The sequence below is a fragment of the Amblyomma americanum genome, chromosome 7 (assembly GCF_052857255.1).
Source record: "Amblyomma americanum isolate KBUSLIRL-KWMA chromosome 7, ASM5285725v1, whole genome shotgun sequence".
NCBI lineage: Eukaryota > Metazoa > Arthropoda > Arachnida > Ixodida > Ixodidae > Amblyomma > Amblyomma americanum.
This window is the reverse complement of record NC_135503.1, coordinates 86,230,784-86,242,207: the sequence shown is the minus strand read 5'-3', so window position 1 is coordinate 86,242,207 and position 11,424 is coordinate 86,230,784. Positions and strand designations below refer to the sequence as shown.

General features: G+C 46.9%; 1 protein-coding gene and 1 pseudogene across 1 annotated transcript; one reads left to right on the top strand and one right to left on the bottom strand.

The window, feature by feature from the left end:
* Positions 1-5,724: 5,724 nt before the first annotated feature.
* LOC144097902 (uncharacterized) lies at positions 5,725-6,456 on the top strand. Its single transcript, XM_077630506.1, has one exon. It carries the CDS (start codon positions 5,725-5,727, stop codon positions 6,454-6,456), a length of 732 nt encoding a protein of 243 aa, XP_077486632.1.
* A 152-nt stretch (positions 6,457-6,608) lies between these two features.
* Positions 6,609-10,775, bottom strand: LOC144097901 (uncharacterized; annotated as a pseudogene).
* Positions 10,776-11,424: the final 649 nt, after the last annotated feature.

Below are 11,424 nucleotides of genomic sequence, written 5' to 3'. Positions count from 1 at the left end.
CCTCAGCGCAGTAACCTACGAGGTGCTCCCTCAAGGAACTGTCCGGTCGTCTCGACAACCGACCTCCGAAGTAGTCCACGTGGCGCGTATGAAGCCATATTACTCCCGTTAGCCCCTTTCCGCGAAGACACTCGCGCTGCTACCTTCTGCCTTAGGTATGTTTTTCCCCCTCGCGTGCGGCTTCGAGTCGATGCCTTTTGGAAGGGAGGGGGGCAATGCCACACTGCTGACATTCTGCCGGCGCCACCTGGTGGTCAAACCTGTCTCCCAGCGCGTGGCCGAACGTCTTCTTTTGTCTCGAATGAGCGCGCCTGTTCGGCAAGACTCGCCCTAGTAAACGGCTGTGCTTCCCACTTCTTGCTACGTTTGTCGGTGACAATATATTGCGTGTTGAGTCGAGTTGAGTGGTTGTAAACTACCGGTGGGATTAGCCTTGCAGTTGCTGCCGGCAATTGCTCCACCGTAGCGACACTTAAATAGAAATCACAGAAACACTGTCCGCAAAAACCCAAATAGACACTCCTGAGGTCACCATGTGGAGGCCAAATCCGTGTCCTGCAGGTAAAGTAGAAGAAGGCGAGAAGCATCCCTTCTACTCGACTGGCTCCCGCGCGGGAAAACAATGTCCTGAAGAGAACTGTGAGGAACTCCTGCCTTCTTGAGGGATCCGAATAACACAGCCCGTTCCGCGTTGTACAAAGTACAGCACAAGAGGTAATGTTCTATGTCACCTCACACACCACACGTTGAACACAGTGGTGACAACGCTAGGCCAGTCTTATACATCCACGCCGGCGTACGAGCAGAATCCGTGCGAACGCGGTGCAGCAAAGTGGCTTGGTACCTTTTGAGACCCTTGGTCACACATGGCTGATGAGGAGAGCTCCACAAAGAATTGAAGTGGCACAACACCACATCTCTGAACATTTGCTTGACTTCATGAGGGACTCCATGTACTGGAATCCCGGAGAGAGCTGTATGGACGAGGTTGTCTGCTATCTCGTTGCCTAAGGACACCTATGTGCGAGGGCACCCATTGAAAACGTATAGTGAAGCCTTTGCTATATAGATTCTGCACCAAACGTAGGGATCTAAGACTCAAGGCATCAGTGGGAAACCCGTACTCTAACTTTTGAAGGGCAGATTTTGAATCTAATTATGACAGTAGGTTGAGGCGTACAACACCGTAGCTTCTTTAGAGCTGCCTCAATGGCAACGCTTTCGGCCATTTTGGAGGACACGACTTTAGTAAAACGAACAGACCAATCATACTTCAAAGACGGAATATGAAAAGCAGCTGCACTAGATCCTCTGACCTTGTCCACACAGCCATCTGTAAAAATTTGAAGATGACTGGCATATTCGGTCTCAAGATGTTCCAGTACGAGCGAATGCATTGCCGCTAAAGGAGAATTCCGCTTAGCGCGAACGTGGGGAATTTTCAAGGAACAATCGAGGCTCGGAAAGGACCAAGGTGGCTTCAACAGCTTAGGTCGATCTCGAAGGACGAGACCCAGAGAACGAAGAGTATTTAAAGCCAAGTACGCCCGGGACTCAGATCTCTTTCGAAGGCGCTTAGAAGCGCTCTCCCGGCAACAGTCTCTCTGAGGCGGCCAATTTGCATCAAAAGGCTTTGTGAAGCGGCTAGCCGAAGAGGTTTTGATTGAGACTCATACAGTACTGCATTGTTTGGAGCAGCCTGCGGAACGCCGAGAGCCCTCCTTAGTCCCATTCTGTGCAAAACCTCAAGGCGTTCCAGCTGCGATACCGAGGGGGAAATTAAAGGGAGCTGGTACATTATGCGACTTGTCACCAGGGCATTGTGAAGCCTGATCATTGAAGCAGGATGGTTTCCCCATTGCTCACTAGCAACTCTACGAAGCACATTGAGACGCGAAGATAGTGAAGCCACAATCGAGTCCACAGCTCGTCGCCACTGTAGACGTGAGTCAATAGTGACGCCCAAAAAACGTATGCGGTTAACCTGACGAAGGCAAGACTGATCAAGGTCTATGGTCAGCCGCGCATACCGTCGACCCCTACCTGGAAACAGGACGAAGCCAGATTTTTCCACCGAGAGATTCAACCCAACACCTTGAAGGTAACTTTTAACTGAAAGCACGGCCTGTCGCGCTAATAGAGCTAAGCGTTTGTGTTGATATCCGGTTAACCAAAGACAAATGTCGTCTGCATCTATCGACATATGGACATGCCTACAATGTTTTTGCACTTTTGCGGGAAGACCAGCCATGACAACATTACAGAGCGTTGGGGACAGGACACTACCTTGAGGCACCCCTCGCGACACCGCCCTTTCGGAGCTCATTGTACTGCCTAACCGCACTCGAAATTTACGATCACTGAGAAATGAGTGAATGAATCGCAGAAGATAGCCCTGTACGCCTATGACCTGCAGACTATTCAGTATTGAGCTCTGGAGGACGCTATCATAAGCCTTTGATACGTCTAGGAAAATAGCTAGTGTTGAAAGTCCAAAAGCACTCTGATGTTCAATGTGGCTTATCAAGTCCAGGACGCTATCTTGCGCGCTTAAACCTGTGCGGAATCCAGTCATGCATGTTGGTAGTGCCCTTCTATCCTCAAGCCACCAAGACAAACGCTTACTTGCCATCTTCTCCATGAGCTTAGCCACACACGACGTCAGCGATACAGGACGATAGGAGACCGCGTCTGTCATCTCTTTGCTGGCCTTCAGCAGTGGGACTACACAAGCCACCTTCCATGAACGGGGAACGTCACCAGACTCCCACACTCGATTGAGATAGGTTAGGAGCATCTTCTGGTGTTCCAGAGGCAGGTTCTGTAACATTTGATTGGTAATGCCGTCAGGAACTGGTGCACAGCGACGCCGCAGGCTGCGGAGCGCTGTATGTAGTTCTCGAAGTGTGAACGGGGCGTACATAACAGACGCAGACGTAGCAGGTAGAGCGCAGTGATGAATGCCTGGTCTGGTATTTACAGATGCATCCGCAAATTCCTCTGCCAAGCACACGAGATGTTTGTGCGTGTGCAATGCAAGCGCCTCGAAAGGTTTACTCGGACGAGAGCCACCAGCAAGACTGCCAACGACACGCCAAATTCTCGTTATCGGTGAGAAAACAGTCAAACTAGCACAAAAGGATGCCCACTGGGACCTACAGAGCTCTTTCGCATGATGTCTAATGGCAGAGTTGAGCCTGTTGAAAGTTGTCTTCAAGGCTCTGTCGTCCTTCTTCCGCAACAGTTGTCGCTCCGCCCTTCTGTGCGCTGCGCAGAGGTTCCTGAGGTTTAAATCCGGAGTCGGAAAATGATCAGGTAGCTTGAGCGCCGTGGTAGCAGCCATCTTAGCATAAATTATTTTGTCTGTCACATCACCGGAAACACAGGCTAAGTGCTCCCTGTATTTGTCCCAATTAACAACATGGAAAATTTTAGGACCACGCAGATGGAAGTCGGCAGTAAACACAAATATTCCCATTCGGTCAGCTCTATTTGACCATTGCACACGGACGTCAGGTGAATGTAAGGTTAGGTATATAGATGTGGGTGAGGTTGGAGGCCGAAAGAAAGTGGGACTTCCGTCATTGGCCACGCACAGGTCGAAACTGTCGATGACTTCTACAAGTTGGCGTCCGCGAGGATCTGTGTTCCTGTCACACCAGGCAGGGTGGTGGGCGTTGAAGTCACCGCAATATATTGCGTGTTGTCTCGTGCTGGAAGCAACGCTCCTATTCCGGAGTGTATTAGCCCCGAGAACGAACATTGGTGCGGCTGCGATCGCCGCAGTGTGATGTCACGGCAAGGACTCGGTCAGCCTGACGGCTGGCGCGCTGGCTGTTTTCGTTCTTTGTCTCGCGCTAATTCGCGCGCTAATTCGCAGTCATGGTGACTTACTGCTGAGTGCCACAGTGCAAATCACGTAAAGAAGCCGGTGTTAGCTTCCACTTCTACCCGAAGTCGTCAAAAATGAAGAATGCTTGGATGATTAAATTAAAAATGGGGAAGCAACCGTCAGCGTCGGCTGTTGTGTGCAGCAAGCATTTTAAAAAGGAAGACTTTGTGTACCCGGTTTACAAGACACTAGGTGAGTCCTCTGCCGACGCTTTTCCATGCTGGTTGTCAGCGATTCTCTTTATAATTATCAGGTTACAAGTACAGGAAGCTGGTGGCGGAAGCTATTCCATCCGTGAATCTTCCTGTGCGTCCAAGTGATGCAAGGCGATCGCACCTGGGATTGACGAGGCAGCGGCTTAAGTCAGTCACATCTTGTTCAAGCTGTCTTTAGCTCTATTTTTCGTCACTGAATGTTCAGGCGTTTATTTAAACCACGCGAAGTGACCGCAAATGGCTTCCACGGTAGCCAAACGACTAACACGGATCAGCCGTGGCGATTCTTCTAGTCGCGTGTGAGAGTACTCGCGGCAGAGCTGTTCTCATGCTCGATCATGCAGGAAGATTTGATATAATATGCAAAGAGCCGTTACGGGTCTGTAAACTACGCTAGTTGTACAAGGCAATGCGTAGGTAGGATTTTTCTCGGGGGTATGGCGCGCGAGCTTTGGGACGGGCCCCGTGGGGCCCTCCCTTGGCTACGTGCCCGACTTGTACTGTGCTGTGCTTTATGAGTACCCGAGATGTACAGCTGGTCAGTGCCATTTACTTCTGAGAGTATGCCCGCACTGTGTTAATTAGACCTTCATCGATTCCCCGTAACACTTTGATTAAAATTCCAGGTGACAGAGGAGTTTCCGCAAGATCATTTCAGCTCTGCATACACATGGACGCATTGGAAACACACGAAAACGGGACCGGCAGTGAAAGTTCGGCCGCCGTTCCAATGGAATCTGCTGCACGATCAGACGAGGAGGTGGTACACATGGAGTGCGATGGTATATTTACAGTCTATCCCGCCCATGTGAACATTCACGTTGTTGTGGCTGAGCTTTTGTAAGGCGTATGCGAAATACAGGACCCACCTTTTGGTAAAAAAAAATTGCGTTGTGCGTAGCGCTATGCATGAAACAGTACTGCACAAAAATGCCTAGGCTCAAAGCATTATAAATGGCCAGCTTTAGCTCCTCACCATTAATTTTGATCAAAGGGACATGATGCTACCCCAAAGTAATCTTATGCCACTGACAGCTACGACGAGTGATTACTTGGTACAAAATATAAAGCCACAGGTATTAATTACCTCAGTAACTACACAATAAATCTCTTCTGCCCACTCGCATCACCCCAGTTAGCAGAAAATGACATAGTTTTCAATATGTGTGGAAATTTAGTAATATCCCTGTACATGCGCAGAGTATATTAGATGACACGCATTAATTCTGCTGTTTATTTTTCTTTCAATGCTTTAGCTGTTCTAACACAGAGTCTAGACCACCACGCAGCAAGTTCAGATGGTACTGACCAGTTTAGTTTTTCACATGCAGCTGTTTTTTTACATTGCTTGTATTTTTTCTTCCAGAGGTTACCTTGCAGGTGCAGAAGCTTTGCAAAGATGCTGGAGTACAAGTGAATACAACAAATGGCATTTTCAAACGTGAACAGCTAATAACTATTTCAAAAATTTCAGATGAAAGTGGCTTGCTTGTGCTCACAGGGATATGATCCTTTGAGTTGTTTTATAACATCACAGAATTGTTCACAGAAGCACGTGTCTTGCAGACAACCCGCAGCTTCTGTATAAGCAATGATGACGCTGTCGTCTTAACAATCATGAAGTTGTATCATGATCTAACTTTCTCACTGCTGGCTGTGCTGTTTCAAGTTCACCGCACAACTGCGTCTAACTTGTTAAGAGAGTACATTGTGATCGTGGTCAGCATTTTAAAGCAAGTAGTATTTTGGCCAGAAAAGGCCTGCGTGGTCACCTGCCTCACAACTTACTTCAAGGAGTACAAGGACACGAGAATAGTGCTCGACTGCACAAAAATAGAAATTGAGCGGCCTAAAGACCTCACCTCACGGCTGCTAACATACAGCCATTACAAACGTACCTACACTGCAATGGTGCTGGTGAGCGAGACTCCAGGCGGTCTAATTATCTATATAAGCCCAGCATATGGTGGGAAAGCATCGGATACATATATCACAAAACACTGCAAAGTGCTCGACAAGTGTATGCCACATGTTGACAGCGTCATGGTCGATAAAGGATTTCTTATCAGTGAACTCTGTAGAGAAAAAAAAAATGTCAAAATGATCAGACCTGCCTTTCTTATGGAAAAACAGCTGACAACAGAGGAGGCAGAAAATAATCAGTCGATCGCAAATGCTCGTGTGCATGTAGAAAGAGCCATTCAAAGAATGAAACTCTTTCGTATTTTGAGAAATAGGTTCGATCTCGACCTTCTGCCATACATAGACAACATTCTCATAGTAATTGCTGGCACAGTGAACCTATCGAAGCCTTTGTTTAAGGATAACAAGTTCCTCTTCCGCTCGTAGGTCACTGGGTTTGAGTGTATGGAGTAAACAGACCAGTGTGGTATGTTTTATGTGTGTTTTAAAATATGTATTACTGTCATACAATCTTCATTTGTAACATTCAGAACAGTATGTAATCAGTAAATACTTCACTCCCTGAGTTTATTGTTTCTTCAAAACACAGTTATATCACAGATCCACTGTAGAGAGGGGGCAGGAAGATGGGATTCTTGACAACACATAACAAAGTGAACAGGAAATGAAGGGGAGCTTCAGTACGCTAGGCAATGATTTCACAAGAGGGCTTCGTTTCCAGAGGTCCTGCTGTCAAAACATTGGCTAGCCGACAGAGGCTTGCCCTCAACTCTTGCTCACTTTGTTTTGTGTTATATCACAGATGTATCACAAAGTGTGTATCACATTTGTATGATAAAAAAGCGTTGAATAGCAAAAAACAGCTGGCAGGTATATTACAGGTACAAAACGCTTGACTTCTGCATTTCTTAATCGCACATAACACTTTCTGCAAAAAATGTAACAAAAGATAATTATCCCCAGGACATCTTTCAATAAATGCTTAGAGTATGTCCTAGTCTGTACCTACAGACTTTGTTCCAGCTAGCAGAATGGGAAGCCTTATCACACACACAGAATATGTGGGAGCACATATATTTTTTCAAAAAATAGGTGGACCGCTCAACCACGTCCCTGAAATACTCCTAATCGAATGACACTCGTATGCACATGTTCTTTTCATCATTCAAAAAGACAAATAGCTCCCCTTGCTTCAGTCCTGCCAAGCCCATTTGCACTTGTATCTGGCAATAGTATGTGCTTGCACGCTTCAGCTTTTCTGTTGTTGCTTTGTCATTCTTCTCGGTGATCTCCATTACAAATTTTTCCAAGGACTCTGGGCACTTAACTTCAAGCACACGCTTGGGGCAGCACTGGCACTGTACTATTCCATCTGGACTTGCAGCAATGTATGGTCGTCCATCCATAACAATAAGTCCACACTGTGTCACAATCAACTCTGTGTTGCGATTGCTGCTGTTGGGCATAACACATTGCGCTTTCTTCCAATATGCTGCCACGACGCATTGCTGCTGTGCAGACGTTCGTTTGCCGCATGACCTTTTTTTAGTAAAGGTCTCAGGTCATGTGGTCCCATCTTTGTCCGTAGTGTCTTCACCCTTGTGAAGACACTGTAGGCAGTGGAGGCAGTAATCATGCCAGCCCTGTGCTGCCACCAGAGGCCAGATTTTGCTTGCTGTCGTGTCGACTGTTCAATTGCAGCAATATCTTCGCAACTTCTTGCATTGTTCAAGTGTTCGAGCAGCTTTTGCAGGTCACAGTTCCCAAGCAACCTTCTCAGCTCGTGAAGGGTACCCATCAGAGTGATGTCTCCAGGCTCAGGATCACATCGGTCAGGATTTTCACCACAGTCTGCTACAGCTGCAGAGAAAGCAGACCACACAAAATTAGAGGTCTACATTGTCTCAGGTTTACTGACTCTAAAAGGCATGACAAGTGAAATGGCACCAACAGAACAATGTAATACATATGAGATGAATATGGACATGCTGGAAAATTGCTGGTATTTTGTGCCTAGTACCCATACTATAATACAAGACCTTATAGTAAATCAGACGAATATTGTTGGACGCTCATAAGTACATCAGGTACAACTTTCCGAGTGCAGAGTGACAGATACCAAAGGCTAAATCCCCTAGACAGCCTCACAGCTATAGGCATTTAAGAGTGGCCGAGTATCCTCAAAGGCCACCTACTGAAACTTCAGTGACCCTAAATCTCAGCATGCTGGATAGCTTGGTTGTTCCCAAAATGTGTCGTCATATCTCAACCAGTACTGAAGTGTCACTACTGCATGTTCCTTGTTAAAAACACTACATGAGCAGTCACACTCAAATTGTCCAACTGCTATGTAGACAGTTGTACACAAGAGTACCTTGCTGTCATGCAAAGGTCCCAATTCCATTCATTAGGTGGAGTTGACATTTACTTTAATCATGTAGGAGACGTTCTACTGCTGACAGTGTTGCACATCAGAAAATATAACATACCATGCTGCGACGAGATCAAGCAGCAGCCTTCTTTTGCTCAGCTGTTGCACAAATAAATTTGGATGTAGCAGAGTAACATGGGATTAACTACTATGTAGATGAATGAATGCCAGCATAATGGTATTATGTACTGCAACCTTTGACTGCACGGATTCATTTCATATAAATAGACTCAGCTGGTATGTATACTGCACTGATATGGCCAGCCAATATCTAAAATAAGCTTGCATTTATACCTATTTGAGTGGTGCTCTCCGAATGCATTTTTGCTGCAGATTGATGGCCCAAATTCTTGAGGAGCAGTCCAAGGATATTACCTTCAGGTTGAGCAGGCTCTTTGATCTTTGCCTGAGAAACAAGAAGATATTGATATAAAGGTCCAGGCTGAAAAATGTGCACTTGATGAAAACACACAATTTGGCTTTAGCCAGCCACGTCTCACCATTTGTATTTCATCTCTTTGAGAGTTATCATGAAGTGATACATAAGAAAGCTACGTTTCAGTAAATAAAAGAGTAGCAACTTATATTTAGAGTCAAACACCGTGTATCTGAAACACTCTTATAAAACGGAGGTGTGACACCTGATATGCCTGAAAGTTATCACATGGTACTTGTGACGCTGGTTTTTACTGTTGGTAAAAAAGAAAATAACGTATTCTTGTACCCGTTGTGGAGAATGAACGTAGCAATTAGAGTGCTGTGAGAGCTTTTAGTGCAGAAGCAGTAAGCGAATCGCTGAATTTATATACCAAAAATTTCACTACTCTAACATAATGCACCAGTCAGCAGTGGCCTTCCTTTCAGGGCCACAATCTGGCCTTTCAATCTCATTGTCTTTTTTTACTGCAAGTAATGTTGTGAAAGCAGAATTATTCACACCCCTTTTATGTGCATGGAAGGTCAACTATAGCCCTTGGTTCATACTTCTGCTTTATTCGGTCCTTCTGCGCTTTGCCCCACTTCTGTGGCTGATCAGTCGGTGACAGTCTGTCATAAGTTCTTGCTCCATTAATATGTAGCAGAGAAGCCACAACGTGCTTACATTTGTAGTTTCTGTAAAATAAAATCCAGAACAGCACTGGAAGACATTCGGGTTTCCTCAGTCTTAACACCTATTGTATCAATTAAAAAAGGTCCCTAAATGCGAATTTGATACTATCATTATTACTTAGAGTGTCAGAAACTTGAAGGGAAGAAACTCTTAAAGAATGTTTTGAGCTTTTTACACAGCCAAGCTCTATGCATAAAAAAAGTTACTCAGCGCAGGATGCTGTCGTTTTTGGCTATTGTCTCCCAGATATTAAATTTACTGTACTCCGTACATCTAAAATTTGAGCCGACAGTCGAGCGGAAAGAGACCATACCCTGCCTTGCAGGAGCATCTGGCTCGATCAACCTCCGAGTTGCACACGGTGATCTTAACTTCGTGTGGGGCATTGTTGAGTGCGGTCGTTTGTAAAACAAACGCCAGGAAATTGAAACGACCATTTTCAGCTGCTTCAATGGAGCACTCAACTACATGGCCTGCATAGTACACGTCCTCTGCTTCGATGAGGCAGCGACTGGTCTCGCACGCCTTGTCCACATAGCAGTTGATGCTGCTCAGTGGCAGGGCGACTGCAAAGGGAAACGTTCGAAAGTTAGTATATAATCCCCGAGACAGCGTTGCGGTTACGTGGCAGCACGCAGAGGCGAAACGAATGCCGGAGAGGCTGATCATTCTACGGCAGCAACGATAAAAACACGATCATGCATGTAGGTACGTTGCAGTTAGTAAATTAGATGTAATTGTACTGCGCACATGCTTCTGACTACACTAAAAAATGCGCGTAAAGCAAGGCTAATCTTCCAGCTTTAATCGATAGCCTACTTTCAATAGAAATCCGCGATCCGCGCGCATCACGTGCCACCGCGCCAAACGCACCTCACAACAACATCGCTCACAACGACATTCACGACCCTACATCAACATCAAGCAATCTTATATTGCGTCGTAAACCGTCCAACCGCACATCTGCCGTATGCCCCTAACTCGAATAAACAAAACGCACATAGAAGACAACCGGCATTGCTGAAGGCAGAGAGTCATTTCCGAAGCAAGAAGCCATAGCAGGCGCCCGTCGCGGCGACCGCTCGAGCGCACGTGCGTTCGCCGCGATGTACTCCGTTTTTTAACCTTTGAACGCGGCAGTGATCGTGATTCAGCGTAGTTTTGCTTACCTGAGATTCTATCGCCACTGTCTGCGTTGTTCATTAGTCTTCAGTGACGGACAACAAAACGTTGAAGCGAACCTGAACGTACTAGCAGCCGGGGCAGTCGACACAGGCGCACGGGAGTCCTTGCCGTGACGTCACGTCGGCTGGCCGTGAGGGGGCGCCACTCAAACTTCTCGGGGCTAATAACAAAAAACAACCCTACTCAGAAATGACAAAAAGTTAGCGCTCGCGCGTGAGTGTGCGACGCCATAATTACTGGACCGCTGCGTTAGGAAGCTGCCCACACGAAAACAGACGCAACCCAGTTCCCACCATGCCAAGATTCTTGATGAGACAGCTACATGAAATGTTCACAGTAGCAACTTACGACGTCGGCCAAATCGAAGTTTTTCATGCCAAGCCAATTAGGGCTCAATACGGTGTTCCTCCTTGGTTTCACCTTGGTAATCTTGGCCCGGGATGACGGCTCCTCGGCAGGTGCAATATCCGCAACCAAGCTCGCAGCTGCCAGGTCACCTGGCGGGGCGTCTGCGTTCTGCGGGTAAGCCATGCTAGTCTCGGCCGCGCCTTCTTTGGTAGACGTCGTGGCAGGAGGGCCAGGAGGTTGGGTGCTGGCCACCGATGCAAGCACGTCCTGCTGCTTTGCCGCTTCACCCACGGGAGCCCCATCCATGCCGGAGGCCCCT